The sequence below is a fragment of the Catharus ustulatus genome, chromosome 9, assembly GCF_009819885.2.
Source record: "Catharus ustulatus isolate bCatUst1 chromosome 9, bCatUst1.pri.v2, whole genome shotgun sequence".
Lineage (NCBI taxonomy): Eukaryota > Metazoa > Chordata > Aves > Passeriformes > Turdidae > Catharus > Catharus ustulatus.
In genome coordinates this window covers 958116-980620 of record NC_046229.1, presented here as the reverse complement: position 1 = coordinate 980620, position 22505 = coordinate 958116, and the positions used below count along the sequence as shown (strand labels likewise).

The following is a 22505-nucleotide window of genomic DNA, read 5'->3' as shown; positions in this document are numbered from 1 at the left end:
TGTGCATAAGGACAAACGAATTGACAAAAGGAAAAGGAAATTAAAAATGTTCCTTGGATTTCAGTGGATGCAGAATAACAAATCCCTGGTTCCTGGTTCCCTGGGTGTCAGCTTTGTAATCATTAAATATTACAAACCTTTAGACAATATCTCAATTTTTTGCATGGAAACAGCAGGAGATAAAAGAAGGAAATGGGTTTGAAGCTATTAAAACACACCAAAATTTTTCCTTATTCAGATTTCTTGAAGTTTTCCTTTGGATGTCAAATGGGCCGAGACCAAACCATAAGGATTAAGAAAAATTGACCAATAGTTTCCTCATAGTTTAAATAAATTAAATTATAATTACACTATTTCAAAACTAGAATTCTGAAGGTAATTTTTTATTTTAAAATATATTTTAGAGGAATATATCTTTGCAAACACTTCAAAGGCAAAGTTTAAATTAAAAAAAAAAAAATCTTAAATTGGCTAAAAAATCCAAAAGCTGTGAACTGTACCTGTTATCACTCAGATTTAACACCCTCAGCTTCTGCATCTGGCCAATCTCATCAGGAAGAAATTCCAGTTTGTTGGAGCGCAGGGACATCACAGTCACGTTCTTACAGCTCCCAATCTGCAGGAATGGAAAAGCCAAAACGATGGAATCCCAAATTTGGGAATGCAGTTTAGAGGGCATGGCATGGAGTTTTTAATATAAAAACAATAAAGAATATAAATAATAATAAAAAATAAATAATAACTAATATAAAACGATAGCGTTTATTATCATGAATAAAGTTTATTATCACTTTTCATCGCAGGAGGTGGCTAAATTGGCTAAATTGAAAGGCACAAGGGGCAGAAAATCCAGAATTCAATCAGGAAATGACATTTTCCCATTGGAACCTCAGGGAATATCTGGGGCTCCTCACAGGGATATCCCCAACTTCCCATGGATTTACTGCTCCGTTTTACCACCGAATATTTGGAATTTTTGCTCTTGCACACCAAGACCATACAACTCCTTGACCTGAGGTGATCTGCCTGCTGGGGCAGGGATGGAATGCCGGAATTCCAGGCTGGAATTGGGCACAGCAGGAGCTGCTCACCTCTCTGGGCAGCTCCGGGAGGAAGTTCTCGTCCACGGCCAGCGTGCGCAGGTTGTGCAGGTACCCGATGGTGGAGGGCAGCGACTCCAGCTCGTTGCAGCTGCAGTCAAATTCCTCCAGCAGGGACAAGCTGCGGTGGGAAACCCCTGGTTAGAGGCTGGGCAGGGACTGGAGCGTGCAATGAACGCCTGTCCCAGGTTACAGTGTACAGATGTGCCCAAAAATCTGGATTTTATCACCAGCTGTTAAACCAGGTGGGACAATGATGCTGATATCTGTGGGAGATCTCCTGTTATGGGCCTTGTTTAAAACCAGCTGGGACAGTGTTATTTATCTCTGTGGGGAGATCTCCTGTTAATGGACCAGCTTTAAAAAAACCAAAAAACAGGTGGGGCAGTGTTCTTTATCTCTGTGAGACAGCTCCTGTTCATGGACCAGCTTTAAAAAAAACCTCAAAAACCAGCTGGGGCAGTGTTCTTTATCTCTGTGGGATATCTCCTGTTAATGGCCATGTGTTAAACCAGCTGGGGCAGTGTTCTTTATCTTTCCCCAGCCCACCCTCCCTCCAGGAGATCTCTCCTGTTCATGGCCATTGGGTCCCAGTGCATGGCTGATAAAATTCCATCATCCCATGGGGAGATGCTCCACCCAGGGGAGGAGCCAAGCATTTCCTACCCAGATAAAATCTGAGATTTGGAACACCAAAGCTGCCCTTACCCACTGGTTTCCAGAGGACAAGAGCTACCAGACCTTTCTACAGGATCAAAACCTCAACAAGACCCCTTCATCTAAACTGCTACCACCACCCTAACAGGGTGTCAGGCTCTGTTCTGACTCTGGCAGTGCTTTTCTTTTATTTTCTACTATTGTATGTATTTTATTTTTTTTTTCCTCTTTTGTCCTATTAAATTGTATTTCTCACTTGGAGTCTCTCACTGGTTTTGCTTTCAAACCAGCAACAAGCAACACCCCCAAACCTCTGGCACCTTCCCACCCCCAGATCCCACAGGGAACACCTCCAGCCTGTCTGTGACTGACCCCTGACTTTTAGGGAATGTTTGACTAAGCCAGGCCTATTGTGCACTCTGAGAGCCACCTCTGAACAGAAATCCCAAAAATTGAGGGTGGAGGTCCCCGGCAGAGCACAGAGTCAGCCTGGAAGTGCTCAGGGGAGGAATCCCAGAGGGAATATTCCCTCCTCCACACTGCCAGCCCCTGTGTGCCACTGACAGGCTCAGGGTGAGGGTTCCACCACTGGAATTTGGGAAAATGAGACCCAGCAGGAATCCATGCAGAGGGATGAGTCAGAGCCGAGCTCTCTGTGCTGTGGGAGGCTCTGCCCTCGTTAGAGGGAATTTTTCACTGTGGAAGTGGCTCCAGCCCAGTGTGGGGATCCCAGGTGATCCCAGCTGCTCTGCAATTCCACCTCACTGCAGTGGAAATGTGATTAAGGCTCCAAGACAAATTCTGAAGAGATATTGGGTTAAAAAATGGGATTTCCCTTCAACTGGAGCAATCCAATAAATTAAAAAAAAAAAGTTTAAAAGGTTTTAGAATTGCTGAAGCTGGATTTAAATCCATCTTTTCACAGCATTCAGATCTTGGAGCCTTCTGAGCTTTGTCTTGGATGGGAATTTGCTGCTCCACAGAGACTTGTGGAGCAAAGCTTTGTCCTTCAGTGATTCCCATCACCAGCTTCTGATGCTCTCCATGAAAATCCCATAAATTTAAACACTCCAGGGGTGACCCAGCCTGGGCCTTCAGTGGCTGGAACAGGTCACAAATATGGATTATTGGTCCCAAATGGCATCACAACAGTGAAATTTTTATTGAAACAGGGCTTGGATGGAGGGAGGTGTCACTGCCCTGGCAGGGTGGGACGGGATAATTCTGGAGGATTTTGGAAGTCGTGGTTTGTAAAGGTTTTCTGAAAATGTTAATTCTTAAGGAGTGCCTCATAAATAATATGGTGCTCAGAAATAACAATGAGAAAACCTGTTAGTTGAAGAAAAGGATTTTTTTTACATAGTAATCAAAATTCCATTTTCCCAAGCAGCTGATCACTGTAACATCAAAGCCACAGGAAAACTATTTCTTGTAAAAAAAAAATCTCCATAAACAGAAGGAAAAACTCTCCTCTTCCAAGTAAATTAGTGAAAGACTATTTTAAAAATAGTAAACTGACTAAATTATTTTCTGTGTGTTTTCAGTGTAAAAAAAGAAGTGTGTGTGAGAAAAAAAAAGTCTAAAGTTTTATTCTGAGTTTTTTTCCTATAGTTTCTAATAATAAAGTTTCTCTTTGTACCATTTAAAGTTAAGCCCACATTACCTTCCTCCTGATCCTATCTCACAACAAAAAAATTCAAATAAATGAACCAAAACCACTACACTTCCCTGCTGAGGTTTCTGTTGTATTTTAGGAACTCTCCATCCCTGTGAGATCCTTCCCTGGCTGTTGCCATGGGAACAGATGGATTTCCCCCAAATTCTTCTACTTTTGCTGCTCTGCTCATCCAAATCCATTCACACTGAAATCTTTGGTTCTCCTCTTGGAAAATTTTATTATATTTTATATGTTACATATATATATTTTTATATTTTATATTATATATTTTAGCTTCTTCCCCCTTGCACTGAAAAATCCCCAGGTTTAAAAGTGCTGCTCCAAATTTAAATGGAAATTATTCCATAATTCAGTGTATTTGTCTGATTTTATATTTGAAAACCCACACTCCTCGAGCAGAGAGGGAAAAGGTATTTTAATTAAAAAAGATGAAACTTGGACTCACTTTCCAATGGCATTGGGCAGGATTGTGAGCTGGTTGTCATCCACTTTCAGAGTTGTGAGTCTCTTCAGCAATCCTGCAGGAAGAAATTGTGGATGAGCAGCTCCCCTGGAGATTTCCTGGGATCCCAGGGTGATCCTGGATTTTAGGAGGTGTCATTCCAATTTATTCCTGCTAAAAGCCCCCTGAAAACCAATCTGGAACAGAAATCCTGGGACTGATGGGAGATGTAGGAGAAAAAGATGGAAAATAGGAGGAGGAGACACCCAATAAGAGTGTCAATAATTAGCAGTGTTAATTAGCAATTCGTGTTGGAATCTGAGTAAATTGATTTAAAATTGAGGAATTTTTCAGTTCCATGTTCAAAGGAAAGGGAAAAGCAAATCAAGGGCTCAGGACTGGGAGGAAATGTCCCAGTGGACACAGGGGTGTCCTCAGCTCCCAGAACATCCACATATCCTAAATAATCCAGGAATTCTGTGCATGCAAAACAGCCAAAATGAAATCAAAATTCCTAGTGTGAATTATTTCCTTTTTATTTCCCTTTTCCACTGTGAACAAGCAGCAATCCCATCATCGCTCTCAGACTGAATTTTGCATTTAAATCAAATTAATTCTGTCCTTCTTGGCTTTAAAGAGCAAAGCAGGTGGGTCAATTCCTTCCAGCCAGGGAATAATTCCTTCCAACCAGGGAATAATTCCTTCCAACCAGGGAATAATTCCTTCCAACCAGGGAATAATTCCTTCCAGCCAGGGAATATTTCCTTCTAACCAGGGAATAATTCCTTCCAGCCAGGGAATAATTCCTTCCAACCAGGGAATAATTCCTTCCAACCAGGGAATAATTCCTTCCAGCCAGGGAATAATTCCTTCTAGCCAGGGAATAATTCCTTCCATCCAGGGAATAATTCCTTCCAAACAGGGAATAATTCCTTCTAACCAGGGAATAATTCCTTCTAACCAGGGAAAGATTCCTTCCAACCAGGGAATAATTCCTTCCAGCCAGGGAATAATTCCTTCTAACTAGGGAATAATTCCTTCCAGCCAGGGAAAAATTCCTTCTAACCAGGAAATATTTCCTTCCAGCCAGGGAATTCTCAATTTACAGGATGGTCCAGACACCATTTCCTGCCTCCTTTGGGATTTAATGGCTTTGCTCCGCAATTACAAAATCCCGTAATTACAAAAAATAAAAAAAAAAAAAAAAAAAAAAAAAGGTGAACTGGAGAGAATCCCTGCTGTTTGCTCACCGATGGAGTCTGGCAGCTGCTGCAGCATGTTGGAGGAGAGGAGGAGATCCTCCAGCCCCTCGCAGCCCGAGATGTCCAGGTCCACGGTCTCGATCCTGTTTTTGGACACATCCAGGTACACGAGCTGTTTTAACTTCCCTATAGACTTAATAGCACGTGAGACAGAGTTACTTGAGCAGATGGAGCTGTTAATTGGAGCGTTAATTAGAGACAAACACACAAATCCAGCTGATCTGGAGTTTCCTCAGCGCCCTCCGCATCGCTCCTCTCCCCGCGGTGGGTTCAGCCTCAAAGGAGCAAAATTAACCCCCCCAAAGTTAATTAATGTGCTTCAGATTAATCCAGCCTGCTGGAATTTGACATTCCTGGGCATGCAGCTGAGGTGTTTCTCCACCTGGACCCAGATCCAAAGGAAATTCCCAATTCCCACCTCCCACCGGGCAGGTGGAGCTTTTCTGTGTCGAACCATCCCATAAATTCTTTAATTAGCAATTAATTAATTATCGACTCTCTGCTCCCACCCGAGGAAATGCACGTGCAGGTGTTCCCTGCCAGGCAGACAGGTCACCAAATCACCCCAAAATTCCCTGAAATAAATGTCCATACCCCAGGTAGCACTTGCAAGGAATTATTGTCCATCCACAACTCCTTCAGGTTCTGGATTTGTTCAAGAACCTCGGGCTGAGGAAAAGAATAAATAATTATGGGCAGTTAATAAAGCAGTGTGTCTTCAGTTAAACAAAAATCAGTGTTTTCTGAAAAAAAATAAAGCTTCCCTCTTCACTTCCCTGTGGTGTTTCATAACCCACCTGAGCTTTCCAGGGGTTTAAGGACAACATTCCCTTCGTGTTATTTAACCATTGGTGGTTTTTATCAGAATTTGGGGAATTTGAGAACCTTTTGCAAAAGAAATGAGCCCAAAGGACACATCCTGGGGAGATTTGAGATCTGCAGTTGGCACAGCCAGGAGTCAGAATGCACAGGAGAGGATGGGCCCTGATAAAACCTGGAATTACAAAACCCAACTTCCATCTGTTTTATTCTCTTCAGCTCTTCAGGGAGCTAAAAAAGGCAATTCCCCAAATCACTGCTCGCTCCTTACAGCTGTGCAATTCCAGAATTACAAATCCAGGTCACAAATATTCCCAGGTTTCCTCAGCAGTGTTTTCCTTTCCCATAAAACACTTTCCACAGCAAAACAATTTGCCTTCACCCTCTCAGGTTGTGGAGATTTTTTTTTTTCAAAGCCTGCCAGAACCTGGTATTAAATGTTCCATGAAATACTCCATGAAATAAATATTCCATTCATTTGGAAGCAGTACAGTTCCCCTGGAATTATTCCAGCACAGGCAGGAACAAATGGACCTGCAGACCCCAAGAGAGACCTCGAGTCATCCCACGTGCTCTGGTTTGGAATGCTGCCGTTCCCAGAAAAATCTGATTTTCCACTCGCCCAGGGAATGGTGGAGAAGCCCCTGATGCCTCATCAGAACAGCACAAAGCTGGTGAACAGAACTCATTCCTTGTTTTCCACACCTCCACATAATGAGTTCCTATTAAAAACTAGTGCTGAGCATTTTAAAGATGATTTATTTTGCCTCTGTTAATTCCTTTGAAATTCTGCTGTCCTCCAATGATTAAAACCACCTCTCATTTCCAGGCTCAATTGATTAATGGTCATTTGATACTATTTGTTCCCGTGCTGATTAATGTTTCTTTATCCCTCTGGAGTGTTCAGGGGCTGAGGTCATTATGGATAATCATAATTTCCCCTCTCAACTTTAATTTGCTCTTCAATCCCTCTCATTAACAGACACCTTTCTTCAAGGCCTGCTCCTGCAGAGCTCACCCTGATGGGGAATTCCTTGGAGGATGGAATTTCCATCACTGTGGAGCACCATGGAACATTCCAGATCCCAAGGAGATGGGTTGGAATTAAAGTGCCATGAAAACCTCGTTTGTGTCTGCTGGAAATGCTTTGGCTCCGGCCTGTTTGGGGGATATTCTCATTTTCCACATAAACTGCTACAATTGGAATAGGGTGGAACAGGAATGGGAATGGGAATGGGAAAGAAAAGGAATAGGAATAGGAATAGGAATAGGAATAGGAATAGGAATAGGAATAGGAATAGGAATAGGAATGGGAATAGGGATAGAATAACATATAATAGCATAGAATATAATATAAAACAAAATATAATAAAATAGAATGGAATAGCAGTAAGAATAGAATATGAACAGGATCAGGAATAGAAATAGGAATAGGAACAGGAACAGGAACAGGAACAGGAATAGGAATAGGAATAGGAATAGGAATAGGAATAGGAATAGGAATAGGAATAGGAATAGGAATAGGAATAGGAATAATAGGAATAGGAATAGGAATAGAAATGGGAATAGGAATAGGAACAAGAATAGGAATAGGAATGGGAATGGGAATAGGAATAGGAATAGGAATGGGAATGGGAATGGGAATGGGAATAGGAATAGGAATAGGGATAGAATAGAGTATAATAGCATAGAATATAATATAAAACAAAATATAATAAAATAGAATGGAATAGCAATAAGACTAGAATATGAACAGGATCAGGAATAGAAATAGGAATAGGAACAGGAACAGGAATAGGGATAGGAACAAGAATAGGAATAGGAATAGGAATAGGAATAGGAATAGGAATAGGAATAGGAATAGGAATAGGAATAGGAACAGGACAAAACATAACAGAACAGAATAGAATAGCAACAGGAATAGAATAGGGATAGGGATGGGAATAGGAAGAGCAATAGGAACAGGAGCAGGGACAGGGACAGGGATAGGGATGGGGATAGGGCAGAAAAGGAACAGGAATAGGAGTAAGAATAGGAATAGGAACAGGAATAAGAACAGGAATAGAATGAAATGTAATAGAACAGAAGAGAACAGCAATAGGAATAGAATAGGAACAGGAATAAGGATAGGAATAAGAATAGGAATAGGAACAGGAACAGGAATAGGGATAGGAACGGGATTTGCTGCCCCTTCCTGTTGGAACCCTGGAAACTGAGAATTTTAAATTTAGGCTTTCTGTGCTGACAGGCACTGACCCCCAAAAAATCACTGTTTTTGACCTGAAGCTGTGGAAAAGGCTTCCAATGTTGAGTAATAAAATTAAAATCACAAGTATATAATTTAAATAAAAGTGTGTAGTATCACATAGCAGGAAATTCAGAATGTAAAGTCTTAGAATATAGCAATAGATAAAAAACAAGATGAAAGTTTTAAGGTGAAAGTTTTGTTTCTTCTTCATAAGTCTAAGTGGTACTTCTGTAATTAAATAAAAAAAATCCTCATTGCTGGTCGTGAGTGATTGGTTATTAAGTTAAAAGTAAAGATAATTTAAGTGTCCATTCTTAATTGAACCATTTACCTTAAAAAACCTCATAGGAAAAAAAAATCTCTAGCTTGTTATCTGAAAGTACTGCAAAACTCATTGTGACATAAATAAAAATTAATAAACATCGAAGTCTGAGCAAAAAATACAATCTCTAGTACATTTAATCACAACCCTAAAAAAAAAAAAAAAAAGAAAAAAAAAAGAAAAAGAAAAAAACAATCCAACAATATCTTCCCTTCCTTGATTACAGCTTGCATCCAGCTGCTATTTAGGGAGCCCCAATTTGCATTGCAGGGTTTGGGAATGCTGCTCCCAGCAGGGTGGATGAGCAGGATGAGTTCATTCTGCCCTTGGACTTTTCCAGCTCCAAGGGAAGGGTCCCAACATTCCCAGGACAGCAGGGAAACGAGGCCAAGCCACAGCACCAACCCCCCTTCCTCAGTAAAAACGAAATTCCTATGGGAACCCAAGCCAGCTTTTCACAATCCATGGAAACATCACCTTTAAATCCATTTTTCCAGGTGTGAGTTAAACTAGAACCGCTTTTCCTGGGACATTCCTGCACACCCCCACTGCTCCTTGGCCTCTTGGCCCCTTTGATTCCTGCATTTTTGGAGCAGCTGCCTGAAAATTGCCTGAGAAATTAATTACAGTAATTCCACGATTATAAGCCGCACTGAGTATAAGCTGCACTTCCAGGTATCAGGAATTTTTCATTCTTTGTCCATACATAAGCCACACCTGATGAGCCACAGGTTACAATACAGAGTGTGATAAAAGGTTTCTGTTCTATCACCATCTGTTGTTGAGGGTGGGGGCAGTGATCCTGATCTCTGTGGGAGATATTCTGCTAATGGGCATCCATTGAAACCAGGCAGGGCATTGTTCTTTATCTCATGGGATATCTCCTGTTCATGGCCATGTTTATAAACCAGCTGGGGCAGTGTTCTTTATCTCATGGGATATCTCCTGTTCATGGCCATGGTTTATAAACCAGCTGGGGCAGTGTTCTTTATCTCATGGGATATCTCCTGTTCATGGCCATGGTTTATAAACCAGCTGGGGCAGTGTTCTTTATCTTTTCACAGCCCATCCTTCCTCCAGCCAGTCATTTTCTGCTCATGGCCATTGAGTCCCACTGTGGCACTGATAAAATTACTGCATCCCATTGGGAGTTGCTCCAGCCAGGGGGAAGAGCCCAACATTTCTTACCAAGATAAAAACAGAGGTTTTGGGACACTAAGGGAGCCCCTTTCTCCACTGGACTCCAGAGGAAAACCGGATTTCTCCACATCCCCACTGGAGCTCCGGAGGGAAACTGCACCTTGTACAGGAGCACTGCTCCAGCTGAGCCACATCTGTCACTGCAGGAGGATGCAGCCACCATGGGATGGGACTGCTGCCAACACCCTGCCTGACGGGTGTCAGGCTGTACTCTGACTGTGTCAGGGTTTGGGGTTTGTTCTTTGTAGTGCTGTATTTCTATTTTAATTTCCCTAGTAAAGAACTGTTATTCCTAATTCCCATATCTTTGCCTGAGAGCCCCTTGATTTCAAAATTACAATAATTTGGAGGGAGGGGGTTTACATTCTCCCTTTCAAAGAGAAGCTCCTGCCTTTCTCAGCAGACACCTGTCCTCCAAACTAAAACAGCAACTTTTCATTCTCTGTCCATATATAAGCCACACCTCATTATAAGCTGCGCTTTGGGTTCGGACCAAAATTTTAGTGAAAATGGTGCAGCTTATAATGGTGAAATTTGGGAATTCTGGCCCTGACAGGAGGGGGGGAGCTGTCCTGATCTGTCCCTGGTGGGATCACAGTGCTGCCATGGAATTCATGGAATATTGTCCAATTCCTCAGACTCTCTGAACTCAGCGAGGATTGAATCCCAATTAAAATTCCAAGCAGCGCTTCTGAAAATTCCACTCTGTTTATCCACGCTGAAGATTTTAATTAGAAATCAGAGTTAAAGCCTCTCTTTTCTGCATGGAATAAATGAGCAGCCTGGAACAGGGTGGGAGTTGCTCCATAAAACAGATGTAGAGACTTTGCTGCAGCTTTTCAGCACCAGGTGACATTTTGGGGTTTGTTTGAAGTGGAATTATCTCAGTTTTAACCAAAGCTACAGGAACCATTCCCTTTAGGGCTGTAATCCCTGATCCTGTCCTTCCATGCAACAGATATCCCGAGAGAATTCCCAAAAGATTTCAAACCTCAGGGAGATTAATTCTGATTTTTGAGTTAGGGACAGAAACTCCTGGAATTACAGAAACTCTGCTGGAATTACAGAGCCCCAGACTGGTTTGGGTTGGAGGGAAATGTGTCCTTTGCCCAAGGCCATGATCCCACAAAACCTTTCCAGTGAAAATGGAATTCCCCATGGACAGAGCATCCAAACCCCCCCAGGTTTCCCAGGAAAATCTGGAGCCTTTCTTACCAGCTCAGAGAACTCATTATTGCCCAGGTCGAGCCTCTCCAGCTGGGTCAGTTTGTGCATTGACCTGGAACACAGCAGGACAGACTTAAAATGAGATTTTAACTCCAAAACGTCAGATTTTGGTGGGGTAAAAATAAAGCTGCATTGATACTGTGGTGGCAAAAAAAGGAAAAAAAGGATTGCACCAGCTTCTGATGCAAAATTCAGCAATATATTCCATCCTTGAGACTTTAACTGAGGGTATTGAACTCAAAAGCCAGCAGCAGGTATTTTCATATCAAAATAAACAAAATCTTGGTAGGTTTTTGCATGTTTGCTCAGGGAAAATGTTACATCAGTAATGAAATATAACAGAAATTGTGGGTTTTTGAGGGAGATTTATGCCTTTGTTGTGGTTTTTTATAAACCACTAAAAGTGTTTGGAGTCTCAAGGCAGGTCCCTGCTCTGAGGTTCAGATTTAGACAAGTTCAAAGTTAATAAATCAATTTTTGCCTTTGTTTCCACGAACAAAACTGGAGCAGGGTTTTATGCCAAGTGCAGAATTTCTCCTTAAGCCCTCCTGGACCAAAGTGAACCAAACTCCACCCTGGGTTTGGGGGTGTGCAGTGAGAAAAGAGGATAAAAATAATGAAATCATTTCACATGAACTGCAAGAGGCAGTTCAGAGGCCTCCTGAGGCAATCAGATCCTAATCAAAAAATTAGCATAGCCTTAATTGCTGTGATCTAAAATATCAACCATTTTATCTCTGCAATTTGTAGCAGAGGTAAAAGTGATTATTGTTGAAATAATGAAATTATCTGTGGCTGGAAACCAGAGCCCTGCTTTAGCATTTCAACCTGGCTGTGCTGGGAGCACTGCTGGGATTTTACTGCCAGAAAATCTCATTTTTCCTTTCTTAAAACAGGGAAATAAACTCCAAAAAACCAGGAATGAAACTCCAGAGGAGCAGGAAATGAACTCCACAGGAACAGGGAAATAAACCCCACAATTCATCATCAATTTTTATTGTAAATTCTTCAAATAACTTGGAAAATCCTCTGGTTTAGGCCACAGAGAAAAATCCTTTTTTCCTAAAGCAAAGCAATGGGAAAATCCCTTATTTCTTAAAGTAAAAAAATGGGAAAATAAGTTTTTCCTAAAGTAAAACAATAGAAAAATCCCTCATTTCTTAAAGCAAAAAAATGGAAAAATCCTTTTTTCCTAAAAAAAAAAAAAAAAAATAAAATTGGAAAATCTTTTATTCCCTAAAGCAAAGCAATGGGAAAAATCCTTTTTTTTTTCCTGACGTAAAACAATGGAAAATCCTTAATTTCATAAAGAAAAACAATGGGAAAAACTTTTATTTCCTGAAGACAAACATTGGAAAATGCTTTATTTCCTAAAAGAAATCAGTGGGAAAATCCCTTTTTTTCTTAAAGCAAAACAATGGGAAAATCCTTTTGTCCTAAAACAAAATAACAGGAAAATCCTTTATTTCCTCAAGTAAAACACTGGAAAATCCCTTATTTCCTAAAGCAAAACAATTGAAAAATCTTTTATCCTGAAGTAAACAATGGGAAAATCCTTTTTTCCTAAACAAACAATGGGAAAATCCTTATTTTCTGACATAAAACAATGGGAAAAATTTTATTTCCTGAAGTAAAACAGTGGGAAATCCTTTATTCCCTAAAGCAAACTAGTGGGAAAAATCCCTTATTTCCTACAGCAAAGCAATGGGAAAATCCTTTTTTCCTACCCCAAAAGAACAGGAAAATCCCATATTTCCTAAAGGAAAACAAAGGGAAATCCCTTATTCCCTAAAGGAAAACAAAGGGAAATCCATATTTCCTAAAGGAAAACAAAAGGAAATTCCTTATTTCATAAAGAAAAACAAAGGGAAATCCATATTTCCTGAAGAAAAACAAAGGGGTGAATTTCCAGCCTCTCTCCCTGAATTTTGGGCTCCAGCTCCAAAACCCCCCAAAGGAAATCTTGGGATTTCAAATATTCAAAGATTCAAATATTGCCAATTCAAATATTTAAATATTTCAAAAACCCGGGGCAGCAAAGCTGGGGGGCAGCGAGTTCCCAAAACCAGAGCTGCTGCTGGAGGAAAAACTGCAAATATTTGTGAATCCAAAGTGTGGCAAACTGGGGAGAAAGTGGAGCAGCAGCTCAAAAAATAGCAGCAGAAAGTGAAATTTTCCCCTAAATTTAGCCCAGCCCTGGACAGATTCTCAGCTGATTTAAATTGTCTCCTCCAGTGACTTCAACCCACTTCAGAAAACCCAAAAAACCCCAAAACCTGTGATTTTTGTCAAGCAGCTTCCTAAAATGGGATTTTTCCTTTTGGACTCCTGAAAGCAATCAGGAATATTCAGAAATATTCCTTAATTTTATTTTTTTTCCCTTTTGGACTCCTGAGAGCAATCAGGAATATTCAGAAATCTTTCTTAATTATTTTATTTTTTCCCCTTTTTTCTTTTTGGACTCCTGAGAGCAATCAGAAATATTCAGAAATCTTAATTTTTTTATTTTTTTTAAATTTTTTTTTTCCCTTTTGGGCACCTGAGAGCAATCAGGAATATTCAGGAATGTCCCTGATTTTTTTATTTTTTATTTTTTTTTTCCTTTTACCTCAGGAAAAATCTTAGATCCCAAATTTCCATTTGGGAATGTCACAATCCTGCCTATTTTTTGAGCACTGCAAATTAACACTGAAATCCTTGGGAAATCCTATTTTTATATTTTTACTTTTTATATTTTTATTTTTACTTTTTTAATTTTAATTTTAATTTTAATTTTTATTTTTATTTTTATTTTTATTTTTATTTTTATTTTTATTTTTATTTTTATTTTTATTTTTATTTATTTTATTTTTATTTTTATTTTCCCACCATCAGGACTCTCCTCTTTGGAAATGATCCACTGGATCAACTTTTTCCCAGCAGGAAAATAATTCCTGCAGCCAAAAAATTCCCAAGATCTGCTGAGGAGCCAGGACTTTGTTGGGAGTGGGTGAGTCAGAGGATGAGAGCAGCAAATCTGGGATTTTCTCCTCCCTGTGAGTCACCAGGTCCCTGCAGGGCTTTGATTTTCCTCTGCACTTTGGGGAGGAATCCCAAAAAGCTTGGGAAGATTTCAGAGATCCTGGAGTTCACTCTTTGAAAATTCCAGATTTTTCCTGAGGTTAAAACAAAACCACACACACACAAAAACAACAAAAAACCCCAAAACAAACAAACAAAAAAAACCCCAAAAAACCCCCAACCAACCAACCAAACCAAAACAAACAAAACCAAAAACCAAAACCATAAATAATTAAAATATCAGATATTTCTCTTAAAATATCAGATATTTAAATGAAAATATCAGATATTAAATTAAAATATATTTCCCTTAAAATATCAGATATTTATGTTAAAATACCAGATAATTAAATTAAAATGTATTTCCCTTAAAGTATCAGATATTTATCTTAAAATATCAGATATTTAAATAATTAAAATATCAGATATTTAAATTAAAATATCATATATTTCTCTTAAAATATCATATATTTAAATTGAAATATCAGATATTTAAATTAAAATGTCAAATTTTGGGTTTTGAGTGACAGCTGATCAACCATTGTCCATCTTCCCTTATATCATGGAATCATTAATTGATTTTTTATTTTTTTGCTAAAACCCTTCAGAAAAATTTCTTTTATACATCCAAAAAAAACCCAAAACAAATTACTCATCACTGAAACATCAGCCCTGCATTGCTACCAATACAAATATTAAATATTTGGCACTTTTGGGACTGCAGGTGAATAAATGGAAATTCCCCAGCACTTACTTTGGTAGAGTTTTCAAGTGGTTTTCTCTTAACTCCAAAATTCGCAATTTGACAAGTCTGGAAATAGGAGAGAAAACAATTAATACATTAAAAAATTCCTGCAGAGTGGCTTGAAATGATTTATTTTCATTTTAAGAAATCTTTTCCATGCAAAATTATCCAGTTGGGGCACAAAAATCAAAGAAAAATAATTCCATGTAATGCCTGCCCTTATCTGAATTCTCCTGACCTTTATCAGGTTCCCCCAGCAATTTTATTTTATGATTATTATTTATTTTATTATTTATTATATATTTTTAAAATTTATTTATTTATTTTATTTTCATTTTTATTTGTGACTCCGGCAAGGCAAACACAGGAAAAGTTGGGAAATTTGGAAGAAATAATAATTAAAAAAACAACAAAAAAAAAAAAACAGGAGGGAAATAACAATGAAGGAATTATTTGGATTTTCCAGGGGAGATACTTGGATTTTCCAATGATATTTGATATTTTCTGGATATTATAATATAATATAATATAATATAATATAATATAATATAATATAATATAACCCCAAATCCCAAATCCCAAACCCCAAATCCCCAAACCCCAAACCTCAAAAACCCAAACCTCAAAACCCAAACCCCAAAATTCCAAATCTGAAATCCCAATCCTCAAACCCCAAATCCCCAAAACCCCAAACCCCAAATCCCCAAACCCCAAATCCCCAAAACCCCAAATCCCCAAATCCTCAAACCCCAAACCCCAAAACCCCAAATCCCCAACCCCAAATCCCAAACCCCAAACCCCATTACCTCCCCACTCTCCTGCTGACCCCATTCTCCCTCTCCCAACCACCCATGGAAACAAGGCTGAAAACCCAAATTTTGGGTTTTTTTTGGTTTTTTTTTGTTTCATTCCAAGGGGAGCCGGCTCAGAGCAGGACCCTGCGCGCCCAGCCAGGGTGACTCATCCTTACCTTCCAAAGTTAGCGGGAAGAAACTCCAAAAAGGCATCATTGAGATAGAGCTGGGTCAGATTTAGAAGTTGTGTGAAGCCATCTGGCAGCCTGAAAAAACAGAGCAACCCTTGCTGCTCACCCCGAGTTGCCATGGAGACAATAACAATGTATATTTAGAACAGAAAGGTGACTTTCTCCCTCACCTACTTCTCCTACCCAAATTCTCCTGAAGAACTCACTTAGCAAGGAATTTGTGCCCATTCCCATTTCTCTGCATTGCCACGCACAGGAAATGCAAATGTCTGGTAATTTTATCTCTTCTTCTCTTCTCTTCTCTTCTCTTCTCTTCTCTTCTCTTCTCTTCTCTTCTCTTCTCTTCTCTTCTCTTCTCTTCTCTTCTCTTCTCTTCTCTTCTCTTCTCTTCTCTTCTCTTCTCTTCTCTTCTCTTCTCTTCTCTTCTCTTCTCTTCTCTTCTCTTCTCTCCTCTCCTCTCCTCTCCTCTCCTCTCCTCTCCTCTCCTCTCCTCTCCTCTCCTCTCCTCTCCTCTCCTCTCCTCTCCTCTCCTCTCCTCTCCTCTCCTCTCCTCTCCTCTCCTCTCCTCTCCTCTCCTCTCCTCTCCTCTCCTCTCCTCTCCTCTCCTCTCCTCTCCTCTCCTCTCCTCTCCTCTCCTCTCCTCTCCTCTCCTCTCCTCTCCTCTCCTCTCCTCTCCTCTCCTCTCCTCTCCTCTCCTCTCCTCTCCTCTCCTCTCCTCTCCTCTCCTCTCCTCTCCTCTCCTCTCCTCTCCTCTCCTCTCCTCTCCTCTCCTCTCCTCTCCTCTCCTCTCCTCTCTTCTCTTTTCCTTCCTTCCTTCCTTCCTTCCTTCCTTCCTTCCTTCCTTCCTTCCTTCCTTCCTTCCTTCCTTCCTTCCTTCCTTCCTTCCTTCCTTCCTTCCTTCCTTCCTTCCTTCCTTCCTTCCTTCCTTCCTTCCTTCCTTCCTTCCTTCCTTCCTTCCTTCCTTCCTTCCTTCCTTCTCTTTTGTCTCTCTTGTCTCTTTTTATTTCTTCTCCTTCTCCTTCTCCTTCTCCTTCTCCTTCTCCTTCTCCTTCTCCTTCTCCTTCTCCTTCTCCTTCTCCTTCTCCTTCTCCTTCTCCTTCTCCTTTTCTCATTCTTTGTCCCTCTCCCTCTTCCTTTCTCTCTCTATTTTATTTTTACACTAAAACAACATTTCACCCTTTCTCCCCTTTGCTCCACTTTGTCAATCCTGGATTCCCAACACATTATTTGTCACTATTTTTGGAAGATTTTGGGAGGAATAAGGAATAAAGGCTGGCAAAGTGTCCAGTGGATCCTCACTGCTGTGCTTAGAGACTGCCCAGCCTGACCAGGACTAACAGAGCTCAGAGCTCAAACCCAGGCTGGGTTTAAAACCCGGATTAATTCATTTAATTCAGATTAACTGGACACAAAGCTCTTAGAGCACATTTTGGAATGAGCAGAAGGAGCTCCTGGTACTCACTTGGACACGGGATTGACGCTGGCTTCGATTATCGTTAAACATTTACAACACTTAATGTTTTCTGGGAAATCTTGGATTCCTAAAAAAAGAATGGAAGGAATATTAGATACACAAAAATGTTTATTAGACACAGAGAAATATCCACACAAAAAGTGCCCAGCCTGCTTTGTTCATACATGCTTCCTTGGGATTTTCAGCTGGAGTTGGAAGGAAACATGGCTTGGAATGATCATCCAAAAGGTGATGCTCAAGCCCTAAAAAAGCCCTAAATAAATATATAAACCCCCAAAATTCTAACTTTTCTGCTAAGGCTTGATTTATAAAAAGTTCTAGAATTAACAGGGACATCATTGGTGCTGAGATTTGTGCCTTCACCCCTTCCCAAACTGCTCTTGTCAATCCCCAGAGTCTCCAGGCCCCCACTGATGGGAAATTTCCCAACATTTCCAGGAGTTCCTAAGCCTTGTTTTTAAAAACAGGCAGAAGCCATCAGAGCACAGAATGCTAAAGAAAAAGTTGATTTTAAAAGGAAAAACAGAGCTGGATTTCTGATTTTTAATGGAAAAAGCAGAGCTGGATTTTTGATTTTTAAAAGGAAAGAACAGAGCTGGATTTCTGATTTTTAATGGAAAAAACAGAGCCAGATTTTTGATTTTTAGAGGTAGAACCAGAGCTGGAGTTCTGATTTTAAAAGGAAAAACAGGGCTGGATTTCCGATTTTTAAAGGAAAAACCAGAGTTGGAGTTCTGATTTTTAAACGAAAAACAGGGTTGGATTTCTGATTTTTAAAGGAAAAACCAGAGTTGGAATTCTGATTTTAAAAGGAAAAAACAGAGATGGATTTCAGTTTTTAAGGGAAAAACCAGAGCTGGATTTCTGATTTTTAAAGGAAAAACCAGAGCTGGATTTCCATGGATCCTCCCCCAAAGCTCCAGGTGGGAAACCCGAAACGGAGCAGGAATTTCTTCCCCATGAGGAGTAAAATCTCCATCCCAGCTCCGGTTTTTTTTCTTTTTTGGGCTCCTGGGACATTTTTTTTTGGGATGCTGAGGATTTGGAGCCCTCACCGTTCTTGCTGATGTCGAGCTCGCGGAGGTTGACCAGGCTGGCGATGGACGTGGGCAGGCTGGACAGGTCGTTGTCGGGGATGCTCAGCTTCCGCAGGGCTTGGCAGTTGAACAGTTGCTGTTCCAGAGGGTTTCATGGAAGAAAAATCCAAATTAAAAAATTCATTTGGGGTGGGCATTGACACACAAACAGGAGGAGGAGGAGAAGGAGAAGAAGGAGAAGAAAAAGAAGAAGAAGATGAAGAGGAAGAAGAAGAAGAAGAAGAAGAAGATGATGAAAAAGAAGGAGAAGGAGAAGAAGAAGAAGAAGAAGAAGAAGAAGAAGGAGAAGAAGAAGAAGAAGAAGAAGAAGATGAAGATGAAGATGAAGAAGAAGAAGGAGAAGATGATGATGATGATGAAGAACTAGAAGAAAAAGAAGAAGAAGAAAAAGAAGAAGAAGAAAAAGAAGAAAAAGAAGAAGAAAAAGAAGAAGAAGAAAAAGAAGAAGATGATGAAAAAGAAGGAGAAGGAGAAGAAGAAGAAGAAGAAGAAGGAGAAGAAGAAGAAGAAGATGATGAAGAAGAAGAAGAAGAAGATGAAGAAGAAGAAGAAGAAGGAGAAGATGATGATGATGAAGAACTAGAAGAAAAAGAAGAAGTAGAAAAAGAAGAAGAAAAAGAAGAAAAAGAAGAAGAAAAAGAAGAAGAAGAAAAAGAAGAAGATGATGAAGAAGATGATGATGAAGAAGAAGAAGAAGAAGAAGAAGAAGAAGAAAAAGAAGAAGAAGAAAAAGAAGAAGAAAAAGAAGAAGTAGAAAAAGAAGAAGATGATGAAGAAGAAAAAGAGGAAGAAGAAGAGGAGGAAGAAGAGAGCTCAGGGATTCCTGAACAGGTTTTCCCCAGCACAAACACCACAAAGCCCCATTTGCCACTCAGAACTCAACCCTCCCAGTGGGATTTTTGGGAAGGCGTTCCCGAAGTCGACAGGGAGAAGGCAAACATGTCATGAGAGGCAGGAATGTTCAAAGGCAGTCAAAACCTGTAAATTCATTGCCATCAATGCCTTGTGGTTTTGGTATCGTCATGTAATTCCTATTTATTGATATGGTTTTAATATCCTCCCATGTAATTAATATTTATTGATATATTTCCTATTTGTCATAAAAATCCCCACATTTTTCTGCCTCCTGGTAAATTGTTTGATTTCATAAATAGATTTCACAGCAGATTTTAAAATGCTGTGACTGCATTCAGATTAAATAATTGTCCTCAAGATCCAGAAATGCTCTGGCATTACCCAATGGATACTTCCTTGAAATCCCTGCCCAAAATTCAGGACTCAATTCGAATTTTTGCACCAAATTCCAATTTTATGGAAGTGGATTCCCAGTTTTCAGCAGGAATTCCTTTGGGAGCTGAGGAAGGCTCAGAATTCAGAGTTCTGTCCCCACCTGGACACACCCAAGGCTTTGGAAGTGCTGGAGGGAGAAGCCCAATTAAAAATCTTCCCCCGGAACGATTTTGCAAAGTGCAGTTGCACCAGAAGGAATATGACACATGGAACGTGGCAATGAGGTCCCAAAATTGCTTTTTTTTCACTCACTGGATGCTTAATATATTTGATATATTTTTATAAATTTAAAAAAATATATTTTAATGAATATAAAATATTTATCTATTTTATATATTATTTTATATATTTTTATTAATATAATATATTAAGATTTTTCCCTGGTTTCCAGAGCCCCCTGGCCATCAGGGTTTTGTGGGAATCATCATTCCCTCTGTCCATGCACAACCTTAATTCCTCTCAGACAAATCCAAGTGATGCCACCGAGCTCTGAGTTACAAAACCAGGGTTTTATTCTGCACCTCTGGGGAGAATTCCATCCCACTCATGTTTTTCTGGATGCTGATTCCAATGACTCCACTCTCATCCAGATCAATTTTCTCTTTATTAGTCATCAATTCACTTGACTCATACAAATAAAGGATTTTCTGCAGCAGGAGAATGAAGTCAAAGGCAAAGTGAATAAAAAGACTTGGCTGGATTTAGCCAGAAAAGAGAGTAAGGAATATAAAATCATCTTGTAAATCCTTAAAAAAACAGAGAAGTACAAGAAACAAAGAACTAAAAATCAGCAGGAAAAGAATCATCATTATAGTACCTAAAATAGAAAGAAAAATAAAAGTAAAACCAGGTAGAATGATTTTAGAGCATCAATAAAATCTAAAATAATTTACTGGGCTCTGGAGTATCACATGGAAGTAGAGCTGGACTTAACTGAGTTGTTTCCTCATTAAATAATAGAACATGATCAAAAGTTTTGATTCAAAAGAATTTTGTAATACCAGGGGCACAGAATATTTGGCAAAGAAAAGAAAATGACCAAAAATCTCCTCTGGAGGAAAATTTTTGAAATCCCATTTACAGAGGGAGGAGAGAATGGTAGAATTGAATGTACAACACAAAAGTTCATGTTAAGTAACACAGTGCCAGTGTCATGGAAAAAAAAAAAAGGCATTTTCTCTCTTGGAATATTAATTCAGTGATTAAAAAAGAGCCTTGAGCTCTGCAGCAGAAACACCTCGAGCAGAAAATTTGATAAAGGAATTATTTCAGCTGTTGAATTCCTGGTAACAATTAATAAAGGCTTAAGACAAAAACGGATGAGAGCTGTTAACACTGCCATTAATCTCCACTTCCACATGGCCAAGATTATGTGAAACTCGATTTACTCTAAATTAAAATGATCACCTCCATCCCAGTGTCAGCATTTTGGACCTCTTCCCTTTGATCCTCATTTTTCCCAGGCAGAGTTCTGGCATCTTGCTCTGATATATTTGTTCTCCATCAAGCCCAAGTCTGAGACACTTGGATCATTCCAAGAAGCCCGACCCAAATATCCCAAAAAATCCCTCACTAAATGAGACACTTCAAAAATTCCTCAGTAGCAGAAGGAAAAGAAGGGAAATATTCTTATTCTTATTCTTATTCTTATTCTTATTCTTATTCTTATTCTTATTCTTATTCTTATTCTTATTCTTATTCTTATTCTTATTCTTATTTTTATGAAAGAGGAGAAGGAGAAGAAGAAGAAGAAGAAGAGGAAGAAGAAGAAAAGAAGAAGAAGAAAGCTGATCCTGTAGGAGAGGAGAGCATTGCGATTCCCAACAATATCCCACAGGGATAAAGGGCTGGTCCTGAAGCAGAAAATTTGGATTCCCAGAAATATCCCACATGGATAAAAAGCTGATCCTGAAGGAGAGGAGAGCATTGGGATTCCCAGGAATTTCCCCAGGGATAAAAAGCTGATCCTGAAGGAGAGAATTGGAATTGCCAGGAATTTCCCCAGGGATAAAAAGCTGATCCTGCAGGAGAGGAGAGCATTGGGATCCCCAGGAATTTCCCCAGGGATAAAAAGCTGATCCTGCAGGAGAGGAGAGCATTGGGATCCCCAGGAATTTCCCCAGGGATAAAAAGCTGATCCTGAAGGAGAGCAGAGCATTGGGATCCCCAGGAATTTCCCCAGGGATAAAAAGGTGATCCTGCAGGAGAGGAGAGCATTGGGATTCCCAGAAATTTCCCCAGGGATAAAAAGCTGATCCTGAAGGAGAGAATTGTAATTCCCAGGAATTTCCCCAGGGATAAAGGGCTGATCCTGCAGGAGAGCTTTGAAAAGTTGGGATAGGAGGATCCCAAGGCAGCGCTGCCTCCTGATCCAGCTCCTGGACACCTCAGGAATTCCTGGTGCCGGGATTCTCTTTTGGAGACTCGCCTTTCCCAGCTGCAGGCTCCCAGCTGCCCCATCCCCTGCTCCTCCAAATCCAAGGAATCCCCCTGGAATCCCCCTGGAATCCCCCTGGAACCCCCAGCCCCAGAACCGCGCTCCATCCCCGCAGGACCCGCGCTGTCACCTTGGGGAGCTCCTCAATCTGGTTGGCATCCAGGTAAAGCTCCTCCAGGGTCCTCTCGAAGTTGAACACCTCCTTGGGCACCTGCTGCAGGCCGCAGTGGGAATAATCCAGCACGGAGACGATCTCCTCCTCGCCGCGGAAGCACCGGCACGGCACCAGGCGCCCGATCAGCTTCCTTTTGCTGGTCATCTCCAAGCAGCATACTGTGGGAAGGGCATGGCAGAGTTGGCTTTTGGGAAATACTGGGATAAATGCCATTTATGTCATGTTAAAATAGCTTTTCTGTAGGAATATAGGTTTTTTTTTCCTTTTCTTCTACTAGCAAAACTTAT

General features: G+C 40.2%; 1 protein-coding gene across 11 annotated transcripts in view; it reads right to left on the bottom strand.

Annotated features, from left to right (window-relative positions):
* Positions 1-22505, bottom strand: part of LRRC7 (leucine rich repeat containing 7) — a 105302-nt gene that overhangs the window by 35831 nt on the left and 46966 nt on the right. For 8 of the 11 annotated variants that reach the window (XR_004418712.1, XM_033067555.1, XM_033067546.1 and 5 more), the window contains exons 2-12: positions 22174-22376; positions 18275-18392; positions 17208-17286; positions 15731-15820; positions 14770-14826; positions 10944-11007; positions 5734-5808; positions 5128-5272; positions 3881-3953; positions 1092-1221; positions 501-616 (exon numbers count right to left, since the gene is read on the bottom strand). Coding sequence is in view for 10 of the 11 variants with exons in the window: in XM_033067555.1 (XP_032923446.1) it covers positions 501-616; positions 1092-1221; positions 3881-3953; positions 5128-5272; positions 5734-5808; positions 10944-11007; positions 14770-14826; positions 15731-15820; positions 17208-17286; positions 18275-18392; positions 22174-22376 (1150 nt within the window). In the remaining variant the exon portion in view is untranslated. Of the gene's footprint in view, positions 1-500; positions 617-1091; positions 1222-3880; positions 3954-5127; positions 5273-5733; positions 5809-10943; positions 11008-14769; positions 14827-15730; positions 15821-17207; positions 17287-18274; positions 18393-22173; positions 22377-22505 lie in introns of those variants that run through there. The other 3 variants (XM_033067553.1, XM_033067554.2, XM_033067549.1) reach the window with 3 other exon arrangements.